The following is a 17,613-nucleotide window of genomic DNA, read 5'->3' as shown; positions in this document are numbered from 1 at the left end:
GGGAAGTCCAGTTGGCATTATGACAGTGTCTGGAACCTGGTGGGTGAAAAAGAGTTAAGATATAAAGCAGAACTAATTGTCAATTAATCATGAACCTAAAGACAAGAATATTGCAGATGAAGATTTGGGGTCCCATTTTGGAAAAAGCTAGTAGGTCTATTTTAGGTATATCCGAAGAGGGACACGACCCTACTAGTTTTTGCCTGAGCTTGACATCTAACATGCAGATGACCTAAGTTACTGTCTGGGGAGATGGCATCATAGTTGTAAAAAGGACTAGAAATCTGGATCAGGGAAAAGTAGCTCCTAAATATGGGGAAAGGATATAAATATTGTTAACTGTAAATCCCATCGATTTGACCTGGGGCCCATAGTCAGCACAGGAACCTATATAACCTCTGCATCCCTGTAGGTCTGAGCTCACATTTTGTGACCATGGCTAGGAACATTCCAGGCTACACTACTTTCAGGACCTGTCATCCTAGGGTGATAAACAGAGTATGTATCCAATCTCCCATCAGAGAAAGAAAACTGGCCACTATAGGACCTTGCCCTAAATGTGGATCAACAAGGGTAGTGAATGTTCCATTCTCTGAAGGGAGGTTGGAAAACATACTCTACTGATCACCCAAGGATGATAGGTCCTAAATTAGTGCAGCCTGGAATGTTCCTAGCTGTGACCACAGGATGTGAGCTCAGACCTACAGGGGTGCAGAGGTTACACAGGCTCCTGTTCTGATATGGGTCTCAGATCAAATCGATGAAGATCACAGTTAACAATATTTATATACTTTTCCCAAACTTGGGAGCTACTCTCTTCCCTGATCAAGGTTTTGAGTCATTTTTCCAACTATGACACCATCTCTCCAGACAATAACTAACCTATCTCTACCTGTATATTAGCTGTCAGGCTTGGGAAAAAAATTGTAAACTCATTGGCCCCTTGGAATATACCTAAAATAGGCCTACTAGCTTTTTTCAAACCAGGGACCCCAAATATACTTCTGCAATATACCAGCCTTTAGGTTCATGATATATTTTTTAATTTCTTTATTACATTTGATAGCAAATACAATAGTTTGTACATGCATAACATTTCTCACTTTCCCATATAAAAATACAACCCACACTTGTTCCTCTGTCATCCTTTTTGGACCTGTATTCTCTGCCCCACCCACCCCAGAGTCTTTAACTTTGGTGCAAAATGCCAATTCCAGTTCAGTTTCTACTTGTGTTTTCTCTTCTGATCTTGTATTTCAACTTCTGCCTGAGAGTAAGATAATCCCATATTCATCCTTCTATTTCTGACTTATTTCACTTATGAATTTTTCAAGGTCCATCCAAGATTGGATGAAAATATCACCATTTTTTATAGCTGAGTAGTATTCTATTGTGTATATATACACACCACACTTGCTCATCCACGCATCTGTGGTTGGACAACTAGGTTGCTTCCAGATTTTGGCTAATACAAATTGTGCTTAGAAGAACATATGTATACACAGATCTTTTCAGATGGGTGTGTTGGGTTCCTTAGGATATATTCCCAGGAGAGGAATTGCAGGATCACAGTGTAGGCCCATTTCTAACCTTCTGAGAGTTCTCCAGACTTTTCTCCATGTAGGTTGGACCAAGTTACATTTCCACCAGCAGTGTAGGAGAGTTCCTTTGACCCCACAACCTCTTTAACATTTGCTGCTGTTACCTTTTCTGATATATGATATTCTCACAGGAGTGAAGTGGTATCTCATTGTTGTCTTTATTTGCATTTCTCTGGCAATCAAAAACTTGGGAGCATTTTTTCATGTGTTTCTCGGCCTTTTGGATCTCTTCTGTGGTAAATACTCTGTAGATGTCCTTGCCCAATTTTTGAATGGGGTCATTTGTTTTCTTGTTGTTGAGTTTGGCAAGCTCTTTATGTATTTTGGTTATTAGCCTCTTGTCTGAAGTGTGGCATGTAAAGATCTCGCATTCTGTGAGGGGTCTCTCAGTTTGGGTAGTGGTTTCTTTTGCAGTGCAGAAGCTTTTTAATTTGATGTAGTCTGGTAGGTTTATGCTTCCCTTAGTCTTCTTTGTAATTGGATTTGTTTCATTGAAGATGTCTTTAAATTTATGTGGAGAAGAGTTCTGCCAATATTTTCCTCTAAGTATCTAATAGTTTGTGGTCTAACATCCAAGTCTTTGATCCACTTGAAATTAACTATTGTGTTTGGTGAAATATAGTGGTTCAGTTTAATTCTTTTGCATGTTTCAACCCATTTTTTCCAACATCATTTGTTGAAGAGACTCTGTTTTCCCCATTTAATAGTCTGGGCACCTTTGTCAAAGATTAGATGTCCATAGGTGTGGCACCTTTGTCAAAGATTAGATGTCCACAGGCTTACTTCTGGGCTCTCAATTCTATTCCAGTGGTCAGTATGTCTCTTCATATTCCAGTACCAAGCAGTTTTGATGACAACGGCCCTATAACACAGTTGGAGATCTGGGAGTGTGATGCCTCCAGTTATGTTCTTTCTTCTCAAGATTGTTTTGGCAAGTTTTTTCCGGTTCCAGATAAACATTTGTATCACCTGTTCTAGTCTCCTAAAAATGTGGTTGGGATCTTGATGGGTAGAGCATTAAATTTGTAGATGTCTCTGGGTAATATATTCATTTTGATGATGTTAATTCTGCCAACCCATGAACATGGAATATCTTTCCACTTCTTTGTGTCTTTTTTAATTTCCTTGAGTAGTGACTCATAATTTTCAGTATACAAGTCTTTCACTTCGTTGGTTAGGTTTATCCCTAGATATTTTATTGTTTTTGTTGCTATTGTAAAAGGAATTGATTTTTGGATTTCTACTTCTTCTAACTTAGTGTTTGCATAGAGGAATACCACTGACTTTTGAATGTTAATTTTGTAGCCTGACACTTTACTGTATTGCCTGATGATTTCCAAAAGGTTCTTGCTGGATATCTTAGGTTTTTCTATGCATACTATCATGTTGACTGTAAACAGGGAGAGTTTGACTTCCTCTCTTACAATCTGTATGCCTTTCATTCCTTGTTCCTGCCTGATTGCTATGGCAAGAACTTCCAACACTATGTTGAATAGTAATGGTGATAGTGGGCAGCCCTGTCTAGTACCTGATCTGAGGGGAAATGCTTCCAGTTTTTCACCATTGAGTATGATGTTGGCTGTAGGTTTGCTATATATAGACTCCACTATCTTCAGGAATTTTCCATTTATTCCCATTTTTTGTAGTGTTTTGATCATGAAGGGATATTGTATTTTGTCAGTCTTTCTCTGCATCTACTGATATGACCATGTGGTTTTTGGTCTTGCTTTTATTGATGTGGTGGATCATGTTGATGTATTTACGTATATTAAACCAACCTTATCTCTGGGATAAACCCCATTTGATCATGATGAACAATCTTTTTAATATACTGCTGTATCCATTGGCAACAATCTTGTTCAATATTTTAGCATTTATGTTCATCAGAGATACCGGTCTATAGTTTTCTTTTTTGGTTATGTCCCTGTCTGCTTTTGGTATCAAAGTGATGTTGGCTTCATAGAAGATGGAAGGGAGTATTCCTGTGTCCTCAATATTTTGGAAAACTTTTAAAAGTAGAGGTATTAGGTCTTTGAAAGTTTGTAGAATTCATTTGTAAAACCATCTGGTTCAGGACTTTTATTTTTGGGAAGGTTTTTGGTAACTGTTTCAATTTCATTAGCTGTGATGGACCTGTTCATGTTATCTAGTTCCTCTTTACTTATTGGAAGTTCGTAGGTATCTAGGAAATTGTCCATTTCTTCCTGGTTCTCTAGCTTGATGACATATAGTTCTTCATAGTAGTCTCACATGATATGCTGAATTTCTGTGTGTTATGATATCTTCTCTTTCACTTATGATCTGCTTTATTTGGGTGTTTTTCCTTTTTTGTTTTGTGAGTCTGGCTAAAGGTTTGTTGACATTGTTCACTCTACTGAAGAACCAATATTTACTTTCGTTGACCTTTTGTATGGTTTTCTTATTTTTAATGTTATTGATTTCTGTCCTGACTTTAGTTATTTCTGTCCTTCTGGTTGCTTTATGGTTCCCTTGTTCTTCTTCTAGGACTTTAAGATGTGCAATCAGGCTGTTTATTTGTGCTTTTTCTTGTTTCCTAAGGTGTGCTTGTATGGCTATGAACTTCCTTCTCAGTACTGCCTTAGTTGTGTCCCAAATATTTTGATAGCTTATGTCTTCATTTTCTTTGAACTCTCAAAACATTTTGATTTCTTCCATGATTTCCTCTTTGACCCAGTAGTTATAATGTAGTGTACTGTTGAGCTTCCACATTTTGGGACTATTACTAATCTTTTGTTGATTGTTAAGTGTTAGTTTAATTCCACTTTGGTCTGAGAAGATGCTTGGGATGATTTCAATGCTCTTGAATTTGCTGATGCTGTCTTTGTGGCCTAACATATGGTCTATCCTTGAGAATGACCCCCGTGGACTTGAGTCAAATGTGTATCCCAGTTTCTTGGGATGAATGACTCTGAAAATGTCCAATTGATCTAGGTTATCTATCTCCTCATTTATCTCCTTCATGTCTTTACTGATTTTCTGCTTGTATGATCTGTCAAGTTGAGAGAGTAGGGTGTTGAAGTCCCCTACTATGACTGTGTTGCTTTTAATCTATTGCTATAGTTCTTTCAGTAGATGTTTGATGTATTTAGATGGCTTCTCATTGGGTGCATAGATGTAAATAATTGTTAATACCTCTTGGTTACCTGATCCACTGAGCATTAATGTCCATCTCTATCTTTTTAAATTTTATTTATTTTCATGTCAGATATGAGAATAGGTATTTATGCTCTTTTTTGTGGGCCATTGGCTTGTATGATAGTTTTCCATCCTTTCACTTTGAGTCTGTGTTTGTCTTATTAAGTTAGGTGGGTTTTCTGTAGACAGCATATTGTTGGGTTGTGTTTTCTGATCCATCTTCCTACTCTATTCACTTTTATAGGTGAATTCAGGCAATTGGCATTTATTTATATTAAAGATTGAAGATATTTTAATGCTATTTTTGTAGAGTTTTAGAGTGTTCTGATATATGGCATACTTAGGGTGGTCTGACTGTTTATAGAAGACCTTTCAGAACTTCTTTCAGGGCATGCTTGGTGATAGTTTATTCTTCCAACTGTTGCTTGTCTGAGAAGGTTTTGATGTCTCCATCTAGTCTGAATGACAGTCTAGCAGGATATAGTAGTCTTGGTTGAATGCCTTTCTCATTGAGTACTCCATAGATATCTTGCCATTCTCTTCTGGCCTGTAGTGTTTGTGTGGAGAAGTCTGCTGCTAATTTTATGGGTTTGCCTCTGTAGGTGACTCTTTGTGTTTCTCTTGCAGCCTTCAGGATCCTTTCTTTATGTGCATTCCTTTCCATTCTCAATATGATGTGTCTTTAAGTCTGGGTTAATTCTTTTTAGGACCCTCTGGCGTTCTTGGATCTTTATGTCTTTTATGTTGTCTAGACTAGAGAAGTTCTCACCTATTATGTCCCAAAGAATGCTTTCTTCCCCCCTCTCTCGTTCTTCCTCTGGTCATAATGTGTATATTATTTCTTTTGAATACATCCCATAGGTCTCTGTTGCTGTTTTCAGTATCTCTTAATCACTTTTTGAGATCTCTTAATTCTTTTTTAGTTGTCTCTAATTCATCCTCAATCTTGCTAATTCTGTCTTCAGCCTCACTCACTGATTCTATTCTCTCTCCCCTCTACTCTTTTCTGCAGTTCATCTATTTTGTTACCCTATTCTGAAACTATGCAACTATGCAAACACTAAAACTGAAGAAGACATCCAGAAATCATTCCCATTCACTGTTGCAACAAAATCAATAAAATACCTAGGAGTAAAGCTGACCAAAGAAGTGAAAGACTTGTATACTGAAAACTATGAGTCACTCTTCAAGGAAATAGAAACTGATACCAAGAAATGGAAAGACATCCCATACTCATGGATTGGAAGAATAAATATCATCAAAATGAATATTCTCCCCAGAGCCATATACAAATTTAATACGATACCCGTCAAAGTTACATCAAGCTTCTTTAAGAAAATAGAACAAAAACTACATTCATTTATCTGGAACCAGAAAACACCTAGAATTGCCAAAACCATCTTGAGGAAAAGAAACAGAAACGGAGGCATCACACTCCCAGATCTCAAACTATATTATAATGCCATCATCATCAAAACAGCCTGGTACTGGAACAAAAATAGGCACACAGACCAGTGGAACAGAATTGAAAGCCCATATCTAAACCCCCACACCTATTTACATCTAATCTCTGATAAGGGGGCCCAAAGTATTAAATGGAAGCAGCCTCATTGATTCTATTCTCTCTCCCCTCTACTCTTTTCTGCAGTTCATCTATTTTGTTACCCTGTTCTGAAACTGTTTTAGCTTGTCCAGCTAATTGTGTTCTTAGCTCAGCTATTTCAGCTTTCAGCTCTGTAATAACCTTGAGATAGTGTTTTCTTCCAGAGCCTCATTTGTTTCTGCATTTCTGATGAAAATTCTTTCAAACTCTTAACTCCTGTGGTTATTTCCTTAATTAGTGTTTGGATGTTGACCTCATTATTCTGTGCTTCAACCTTTGGGGGGGCTTTCAGCTGGACTCTCGTCCTGGTTCATTTCTCCAATATTTCTTCTTGTTGGTTTAACCATTTTATATAGTATGTTATGAGGTCCCTTTCTAGATACTTTTCAAATTACTGATCACTATTGCCTGATTGACTTGTGTAAGGTAATTAAAGGGTTCACAGTTGAGGAAATTGACAGTTGTTTCATTATTATTTTAATCCCTGAGTTGGTGCTCAGTGGCTTAAAAGCCTCTTTTGTTCTTTTTCTTCCCTGTAGGCTATGAGAGCCTGAGGACTTTTAAACTCTTAAGTAGGCTTCTTACCTCAATCACTGACTCCTGACCAAGAGATAAAGCAGGGTGTGGCAGAGATAATCCAGTGGTTATGCAAAGAGATTCACAGCCCCACCACTAGGCCAGGGAGGTATAGACCTTCTCCTGAGTTTCCTGGTTAGTTCTCTGTCCCCTGGTGTCAGCACAGGGCCTCCCAACTGCTGCTCCAGATTCTGAGGGAGTAGCAATGGAGACTCACAGTTGCATTTGGTGAGTCTTAGGGAAGTCCTCTCCTCCCTTCAACTGCCTTTTTGTTTGTGAAACAGACTGGAGGTGGTTTCTCAACTGATAAACTTGCAGACTATTACCAGTCATTTAATCTGTCCCTAGGCTTCTCTATGTCCATGAGCCAGACGTGTTCACACTCACCAGTGATTTGGTGGCTTCCTGAAGTCCTTCTAGTCCTGTCTTGTTGCTGTCCCAGGTGGTCTCCTTTGGTATTCAGGTTCATGATTAATCAACACTTTGTTCTGCTTCATATCTCAACTTTTTTTCAGCCACCAGGTTCCAGTTGCTACCATAATGCCAACCTGAATTCCCTGGGCACATGACTTCACCAATGTGTCCTGGAGACCTTCCTCTCCAGGCCCCTCCCCCACTAGGGAAAGAGAAAGACAGGCTGGGAGTATGGATCCACCTGCCAAAGCCCACGTACAGCAGAGAAGCAATTCCAGAAGCCAGACCTTCCACCGTCTGCACCTGACAATGATCCTGGGTTCATGCTCCCAGAAGGATAAATATGGGAAGAAATATGCCTCTCATTCCTCTCTTCTGGCTCTTTTTTATGTTTTTTATTTTTATTTTTTCATTTTTTAACAAAGGTCCTCAGAAGATCAGTGTATAACCCACCCCCTCCCAACCCCCCACATTGTCCTAGTTTAATCCAGCAAACCTGTCAGCAAACCTGTGAGGGCAATTTTACTTGTCCCCATTTTACAGATGAAGAAGCTGAGTCCCAAGGTCAGTTGGTAGCAGTACTGAGGTTCAGCTTCTGTCTTAATTTTTGCAGCATTTTGTTTTGTACTATACTCCCACTCCCCCCCACCTGTTTTTACTGTAGTAAAAAAAAAAATAAAATGTTTCAAACCAAAAAAAAAAAAAGAATAGGGAAGCTATCAAGGGAGGGGACTGGATATGGAGCTTGTGGGTGAGCATTGTGTGGAAATGTACCCCTCTTATCCTATAGCCTTTTTAATATCTCCATTTTATAAATAAAAGTTTTTTAAAAATAAAAAAAAAGACTATGTCCTGAGAAGCAGAATTGTGTATACATTGAGTCCTGGCAATAAATCTGGAGGCCAAGAGAAGTAATTGAGAAGCTTTTTTTCTTTCAGAATGAAAATACAGAAATAAAACAAAGGAAACAAACAAAAAACCAAACAAACAAACAAAAAAAGCCTTCTCCTCTCTTTAAAAATAAATGAAAGAGAGAAAGAGATATAAAAAAGAAAAGAAAATCATTCCTAGTGAAAAACTTTGTTAAAATTACCTGTTTATACTAAAAAAAAAAAATCTGGTGAAAGAAAGTAACTGTACACTAAGTATCTGATAAACTTCTTGAAATTCCTGGCACATACACTAAGTGTGATAAATATCTAGTACCATCTCACAGAGCAATACTAGAAAATGAAAAATCTAATGAAAAAGGAGAAAAAACCAATATGAGGCTCTATTCATAAATCTTAATTAACTTTCACAGACCACTATATTTCATTATGAATATAAATCTCAATAAGACAAAATGATGAAAATTTCATGACTTCAAAGCCTTCAATTAAAATTAAAATGCCTTATTTGAAAATCTGATTTTTATGCATATGACAGATAAAATGCAAAAAATGGCATGACATATTGAAATCAACTTAAACAAGCCCTAGATTTAAATGATCAAAAGAAAATGAAATATTCAGCATATGACTCAAATAATGTGTTTTTAATCTGAAATAAGAAAAACGATTTTTAGTAATTGATTTTTTAAATTATCACAACTGTCAAGGAAAAAATATTTTGAATGTGGACCAGATAACATATACTTTACTTCAAAATGAAATACAAGCATTAGAGTAACTCTTCCCAGCTTCTAGTCAATGTGCAACCATCCTTCAAGTTCACGATATTAAGCTAAATCAAGTCAAGAGTAAATGTGAGAAATGTTTGCACGGTCAGTGAAAAGTTTAATTTATTGTTTCATAAACCCATACTCGGTTTCTCCTTAGTTTTTGTCCATACACACCGCATCAGTTATTTTCAGAGTGTGATGAAAATAAAAACAACAAATGGAATTCAAGTTTGGGGATAGAAGTACCAATCTTACCCTGGCAGAGTGGTGGAAGTGAGTCCCATTGGTACATGCCTAATGGGTTCCTTCTGCAGGTGGCATTGCTGTGGCCAATCATGCGGTAACCAGGCTTGCAGAAATACTGCACTTGACTGCCAATGGCCCCCGTAGTTCTGTTGAAAATACCTCCATTCTTCAGTGTGTGGGTCAAGCTGCAGTACGAAGCTGCAGACACAGAGGAACAAATGATATACAAATCCATGAATTACTGCCACAATTCCCTTGGTAAGAGGTACATTAAATGAATAATTCCAATAGCAAAAATAGTAGAACAAAAGCACCAATATTTAAACTTGTTATAGAGGGTCCTGTAGGTGGCTCACTCTGTAGTGAGCTCAAACATTACTACGTGCAAGAACCCAGGTTCCAGCCTCCAATCCCCACTTGCAGGGGAGGAGATGTTACACAAGTGATGGAGTAGTACTTCAGGTATTTCTCTTTCTCTGTCTCTGTTCTTCTGTACCTCTCAGTCTCTCACCTCTATCAAAAAAAGACAGGGAGAGAAAAGAAAGGGAGATGTGAGGGGGAAGAGGGAGAAGGAGAGAGAAGATGGAAGGAAGAAAGAAAGGAAGGAAGGAAGGAAGGAAGGAAGGAAGGAAGGAAGGGAGGAAGGAAGGAAAGAAGGAAAAAATGGTTGTTTGGAATAGTGTAGCCGAGTAGGCACTGAGTATCAGTGGTAACCCTGGAGACAAATTACTAAGCCAATTAAAAAACATCAATTTGATTACAAAATTTCCCACAGCCAAGGAGAAGACTCATCAGGTAAAATGCAGGCCAGACATTTGTTAGGCCCCAAGTTTGATCCCCAGCACCATATGTGATGGAGTAATGCTCTAGTTGTCTCCCTCTTTTTTCACAAAATAAGTGAACAAGTGAAATTATTTAAAAAGGTAGATTCCCCCTCCCCCCGGGCTCCCCACCTGCAGGGGAGTCGCTCCACAGGCAGTGAAGCAGGTCTGCAGGTGTCTATCTTTCTCTCCCCATATCTGTCTTGTCTTCTCTTCATTTCTCTCTGTCCTATCCAACAACAACGACATCAATAGCAACAATAATAATAACAACACAACAACGATAAAAACAACCAGGCTAACAAAAGGGAAAAATTGGCCTCCAGGAGCAGTGGATTCCTGATGCATGCACGGAGCCCCAGCAATAATCCTGGAGGCAAAAAAAAAAGGCATATTCCAAAACCCAATGCTGATGTGGATGTAAAGCAAGAAAAATTATTGTCACTGTTGATGAGACTGCAGACTGGTACATCTACTTTGGAGGATAATGTAGTAATTTCCTGCAAATCTAGACATATTCTCACTATATGATCCAATAATCATTTCCCTTGGTATTTACCCAATGGACTGGAATGTTTATATTTCCTCTAAAACCTATATATGGATTTTATTTATAGTTTCTTTATTTAAAGCTGACCAAACATGAAGGCAAACAAGTTGTTCTTCAGTAGGTGATGGGTAAGTCAACTATGATCAGTATTGATGCTGGACTATTATTGTTCAAAGCTGCCTTTTCTCAGACCATGAAAACACAAGGAGCAAACTTACATGCATATTCCTATGTGAAAAGTCAATACAACAGAACAATTAATGTGTAATTCTAATAATATCTTCTGGCAAAGGCAAAACTACTTTTAATATTTTTAATTTATTATTGGATAGAGGTAGAGAGAAACTGAGAGAGGAGGGAGAGGAAAAAAGACAGAGACACCTGCAGCCCTGATTTACCACTTGTGAAGCTTTCCCCCCTGCAGGTAGGGGACAGGAGCTTGAACCTGGATCCTTGAGCACTGTAATGTCAGTGATGAACAGATGAGCCACAACCTGGCCCCAAAGGTAAAACTGTAGAGACAGTAAAAGCCCAGTGGTTGCTAGGAGTTTGAGTGAGGAATAAATAGGTGAGGCAAAGAAGGTTTCAGGGCAAGGAAACATTTCTATATGATACCATAATCACAGGCACATGCTATTATACAGTTGCCCAAACCTACTGAATGTACAACATCCAGTGATAGTAATGTCAACTGTGGACTCTGGGAGATGACATGTCAGGACAGTTTCATCAGTAGAACAAATGTTCCACCTGCTGTGGTGTGAAGAGTGGGAGATGTACAGGCATGAGAATGATTCTTTGTGTACATTCCTTTTTTTTTTTGCTATGAACTTAGAATGTCTCTAAGAAAATTAAGAATCCTTTTGAATCAAAACTCAAGTTTCCACTTTGAGGTTTAATTATTTGCAATTAACGGGAAGTAGACTCCGGCTTTCTAACTATAATATTGTAAAGAAAGAAACAGAATAATATAGACTGCTCTGTGCATCTTTCAAAATGGAGTTAACTCACCCATCATCAGAGTAAGAAATGATGAAGTCACCATATTTGAAACAAACAAAAACAAACAAAAATTTCCTTCCTGATAAAAGAGTGCCATGACAAAGAAAATAGAAGGACATTTTTGCAATCAAGGCCATTAACTTCGTATTGTTGACAAGGGGGCCTGAGAACTGCCCAGTATAAATATACCATTTCTTTTGAGCAAGAGGGATCTGAATAAAATCTCTGAAGAAAATTCATTACTTCTGGCCAATAAAAAAATCTTAAAACAGATTTAAGCATTGCCTTTTGCAGGGAGACTCTTAAAATCAGAGACAAGCATTTGCTTAAAATAACACCACCTCCTCTACAAAATATAACATTTCCATAGCTAGACATCTCTGCAGATTACTTACACATCTGGAGAGGGGAAAAAAGTTCTCATTTTATTCTTATAAGCCCAGTTTCATTGCAGCATTAAAAATCCAGGAATTTTCCTTCAAAGGAATTAAAACAATAAACAACTCTGTGAAGTGCTAGAAAGTCCCAGGTTCCTTTTGAAGGAAGAGGTTTTCTGTCAACCACTCGCCTGTGGCAGTTTCATATACAAAGCTCATTCACAGGTGGAGGTACTGAATTGGTTCCTACATAATGTCCAGAAGGAACTTTTAGAAGGTTTCAAATCATAGCACTGCCTGGAGCACTGCCTTGTGGCCATCCTTGGCTTCAATTAGATTCCTCTGAGAAACATCTGCAGAGAACTTGCTCGAAGGGAATGACCTTCTGAGGCACCATTTCAGTTGTAAGCAAAAAGCCGATTGTCATTAAATGAAAATACACAAGAGTGAAGGAAGCTGAAGTTTCTTTGTCTTCAAGCCATGCCTGGTGCTGCAAACCATATTTTCTAAGTTTTGAAGGAACTGAAACAGTGAATTTGAAAAGATAGAAACATAAACAGGTAGCCTGGCTATCAGCATCCAGGAGTCAATAAGTGGTAATGGTGTGTGTGTGTGTGTGTGTGTGTGTGTGTGTGTGTGTGTGTGTGTGTGTGTGTATGCATGCGGGTGTAAGCATAGAGAGATAGAGAGACACAAGACATGAGGCAGGCATGAAAGAACGAACGTACAATGCAGGATAAGCATCTACACTATGGAATTTTAAAACTATTCTAACTCTTCTGTTTATTGCTTTACTTTATTTTTTCCCCAAATCACCGAGCACAAGATATGGAAGGATGCCAGAGGATGAAAAACTCTTAGAAGGAAAAGAGGAGATGAGAACAGAGATACTGCCTGCCTGAGACCTGACAAATGAAGAGTGGAACTCTGCTGGAAAGTTCTTACAGAAGCTGGGGTGTGGGGGGGCTGGGTGGTGTTGCCTGCAGTTAACTGCACGTAGTACTATGTGCGGCAAACGCTAGAAGAAGAAGAAGTACTATGTGCAAGGACCTGGATTTGAGCCCCCACTGCCCATCTGCAGCAACGATGCTTCACAAGTGATGAAGCAGGTCTGTAGTTGTCTTTCTCTTTCCCTCGCTTTCTTCCCTCCCTAATCTCAATTTCTCTCTGTCCTATGAAATAAATTTTTTTAAAAAAATGGCATCCAGGAATCATAGTGCCTCAGTGATAACCATGGAGACAAAAAACAAACAAACAAAAACCAAACCAAACCAAACCAAACCAAACCAACCAACCAAACAAACAAAATCAAAAAACAAGAAAAGTTGGAGTATGCTTCAGCAGAAGAAGAGTAGAGAGTCAGATATTTCAGATTTTTTTTTTTGTACGTAACTGTTAAAAATGATGAGGTCATCACTTTGCAATATCTTGATCAGAACTCGGAAGTATTATGTTGAGTGAGACAAGTGAGAAAGACCAATACTGAGTGATCTCACTTATAGGAGGAACTTGGGAATCAAGAACAGTAAGAAAAGCTCTAGGCGAAACGCAGACAGGATGTGGCATATTGCACCAAAGCAAAGGACTCTGAGGAAGGAGAGAAAGGAATAGAAGGAAGGAACATTGGGGTCATCTAGACACCTATCAAGGGGACATGATCCGTTGGGCATTGTGTTAAAGAGACTATACTGTGAACCATGGATCCTCAATTTAAAAAAAAGATATAACTGAGGTTGTAATTCTATAAATGTTCAGGGTTATAGACTCACATATATATGAAGGAGAGTCATCATATGTACCACCAAAGTTCTAGTGCTTTCTCACAATATCACAATGACCCTTAATCTTATAATCCTTGCCTTTTCCCCCCACAAGTCACCACCCTAGTATTCACCAATCTAGGCTAGCTTTGTTGTTTCTCTTTGCAATTTTCTTTTGATATATCATATAGCCTACCAATGCCATTCACTGGCATGTATTAAAGGATATGAAAGCACTAATGTGAAATTATGTTTTCACTCTTAATGTTCATAGCACCATTATTAACAAAATCCAGGACACAGAGTTAATCTAAATGCCCATCAACAGATGATCAGATAAAGAAGCTAGAGGGTATAGACTCCATGGAGTACTACTCTGCTGTTAGAATAATAAAAGAAAAAATGATAAGGGCAGGGGTAGATAGTACAATGGCTATATAAAGAGACTCTTATGCCTAAGGCTCTTGAGTCCCAGGTTCAGTTTCCCATACCACCATAAACCAAAGCTGATCAGTGCTCTGGAAATAAATAAATAAATAAATAAATAAATAAATAAATAAATTTTAAAAACACTGTAACTTTTGGGGCAAAGTGGATGGAACCTGAGGTGATCAAACTAAGTGGAAAGGTCAGGAAGTAAAGGATCACTATTGGATGTGTCAGTTCCACATGCTGATTCCAGATGTGCTGAGGATTCCATCACCTTCATCAGAACAGCATGGATATTATCAACTTGATTTTCACTATCACCACTTGTTGAGTGGACAAGATTTTATAAATCACTTCCTTGATTATTTTTATTCTTGATTTTTAGTTACATTGATCAAACATACCACATTTTAGCCTGGATGAATGGTTAACATGCGGAAGGAAAACAAAGAGTTGGGACTATATTACTCACACACTTATATTTCAGGTATATGTTCAGTGATTCACTAACCTAAAATTACTGGTGTAAGCTCTTAGTAGAGCTCCTTTAATTTTAAGTAAAAATCTGTGAACTATCATATATCAACTGATAAAAAGAAAATTTCCCAGTCTCCTCTAAAAAGCTCTATTTTCCTACTCTCCTGACAATATAACAAAGAGAGTCTTCTTGTTGTATGATGAATGAAAATATCCTTTGAAAGACAGAATCTAGGGCATAATGATATAAGCAGCCTACTAAGCAATTTGCCACAAATCAAACAAGATGAATTATGTTTACCATGATTTCCCTAGTGCTGTCCATTTTTTTTTCACATTGGAAATGAATTCAAGTTATTCTAAAGGTCTGAGTATTTATTTTTCAAAACAAGGACTTTGATGAACTCAAATTCAATCACTGCCCTAATGCTTTTCCTAACTTGTTCTAATGGAATGATTTTAGCACTAAGTGATTTTGCTGATAGGTGCTTTGAATGGATACTTTTGTGAGAAGAGGAGAGAAGAAAACAAAGGTCTGGTATATGGTATTAAACTTTAGGGAGGACAAACGGGCAGAATTCATGTGCTTTTCTTCCTATCATGGCATTTCCAAAGCCATGATCCTGTGCACCATTTAAGATTATCTACCAATTGGAGGGAGCAACCGCATTTATACGAAAAGTACTAAGACATGCTGTTTTGCTATGTGAGTGAGGCAGGTTTTAGCCAGACTCCCCACCACACTGAAGAAAGCTTTAGTGATGTGATTTCTTTGCCTCTCTGCTTTCTCTCTCCCTCTAAAAAAAAAAAAAGAAAGAAAGAAAAGAAAGAACAGAAAAGAAAAAGAAAGAAAGAAAGGTAGGAAGGAAGGAAGAAAGAAAAGGCAATGATTTTCTCCTTATCCTCCCCCACACATCCATCTTCCCCAAAAATATAAGACAATGAAACAAGAGTCAATGATCCTCCGCCACAATGCAGTACTCAAGCAAATGATGGACATCTTCCTTAGGGAAATATGACTCTAATGTTACCATGGAATAGAATTGAATGAGACATTAAAAAAAAAAAAAACTTGGGGGAGTCGGGCTGTAGTGCAGCGGGCTAAGCGCAGGTGGCGCAAAGCACAAGGACCGGCATAAGGATCCCGGTTCGAACCCCGGCTCCCCACCTGCAGGGGAGTCGCTTCACAGGCGGTGAAGCAGGTCTGCAGGTGTCTATCTTTCTCTCCTCCTCTCTGTCTTCCCCTCCTCTCTCCATTTCTCTCTGTCCTATCCAATAATGACAACAACAATAATAGCTACAACAATAAAACAACAAGGGCAACAAAAGGGAATAAATAAATAAAATAAATATAAAAAAAACTTGGATTTTTCACTTACTGATTAAAATATCTCAGCAATTACAATTAACTTCTTGTTGCTTTGGGAGGGCAATCGGTGTGCATTAGGTCATCATAAAAATGTATACAGAATCTAATATTTCACAAACTAGTTAATGTAAATATCTACTGGTTGAGCATGGCTCTACATATAGCGGGAAAATAAAATAATTTAAATATCAGCAAGGAAATATGTAAACATAAACACTGATTAGGTAGAGCATATCTGTGTTTCTACATAGATACAGAAGACCTATGAAAAAATATAATGTAGATTATATGAGATGACTGTTACTTCCAAAATTAATAGCAATATGATACTCTCTTCCTGTCTGTTTCTTTAGCATTTAATCAAGTTTTGAACTTAGTTTTGATTATTTGATTTTTGTCTATAGGGGAATGTCTCTGCTTTCTATATAGCTTAATGGTTTATTATTTTAGCAATACATTTCAAATATAGTTAATTTTTTCCTAATATGGGAAATAGATTTTTGATAGATATATTTCCCTTCAAATCATTTTAACCCTTCCTTCCTTGCTTCTATTTCATTCTTTCTCTTTCCTTTCTTTAGCTAGCACATCACTCATGCGTGATTTCACTATTCTGACTTTTTGTTGGGGCTGGCAGGGAGAGGGGGGGATGAGAGAGAAAGAGAGAGAATGAGAGAGAATGAAAGAGAGGGAGAATGAGAGAGAGAGAGAGAGAGAGAGAGAATGAGAACCCCAATGCCATAGCATCTCTTGTTCACTCTTGCAGCTTGAACTAGAATAGAGAACATGGCAAGGCACAAGCCCTAACTGGTGACTTTGTCTGGCTCCTCATCAGATTTTCTATAAAAGTTAAATATTATCTCTGGAAATTATGTTCATGTTTAAATATCTCAAAATTTTACTTGAGAGCCAGGGAGTTAGTTCAGCCTTTGGTAAAACACCAACTTGCACACTACACACAGTGCAGGTTCAATCCCTGGTATCACCTTTTACCAGTGTTGAATAAACCCTCTAGTTCCTACAGTGTGGTGGGACTGGGCTAGCACCTGGGTCTCCAACATGACAGAATAGGCACACTACCCAGGTGAGCTATCTTGCCAACTCAATAATCTTTAAAAAAATAAATGTAATTTGAATCTAATGCAGATCATCAATTTTAGAAAAAGTGTTTATAGAAACCCTAAACCTCATTCACTAACCTGCATAACGGATCTTGAATCCCTTCTTACTGGTGGCGTGGTCAGTGGACCAGCGGAGATACAATTCATTGCTCTTACTTGTGAAGTTGGATTGCTCAGTGTGGTTTCCACTTAGAACCACCAACAGAGGACTCTGACCAGAAGAACCTAAATGAAAAAGAAAGAAATTCAGACATCAATGAGCACAGAAAAAGAAATTCAAACTGTGTTTAGCTTTTATTTAAAAAAAGGGTTTTGTTAGTTATTTAATTTTGATTTATAAAATTACAATAACACTAGGGTACAACTCCACACCGTATCCAACACCAAAGTTCTGGACCCCCAGTCCCTCCATTGTAAGCCACAGCAGTTCTCTTAAGCTTGCAGATAT

The 17,613-nt window shown here is 38.0% G+C and overlaps 1 protein-coding gene across 1 annotated transcript in view; it reads right to left on the bottom strand.

Moving 5' to 3' along the window:
• CSMD1 (CUB and Sushi multiple domains 1) overlaps positions 1 to 17,613 on the bottom strand; it is a 1,841,590-nt gene that overhangs the window by 95,814 nt on the left and 1,728,163 nt on the right. Inside the window, exons 48-49 of the mRNA XM_060184943.1 lie at positions 17,244 to 17,390; positions 9,269 to 9,457 (exon numbers count right to left, since the gene is read on the bottom strand). Coding sequence (XP_060040926.1) covers positions 9,269 to 9,457; positions 17,244 to 17,390 — 336 coding nt within the window. The remainder of the gene's footprint in view (positions 1 to 9,268; positions 9,458 to 17,243; positions 17,391 to 17,613) is intronic.

The sequence above is a fragment of the Erinaceus europaeus genome, chromosome 2 (assembly GCF_950295315.1).
Source record: "Erinaceus europaeus chromosome 2, mEriEur2.1, whole genome shotgun sequence".
NCBI classification, from domain to species: Eukaryota; Metazoa; Chordata; class Mammalia; order Eulipotyphla; family Erinaceidae; genus Erinaceus; species Erinaceus europaeus.
This window is presented reverse-complemented; position numbering and strand designations above follow the sequence as displayed.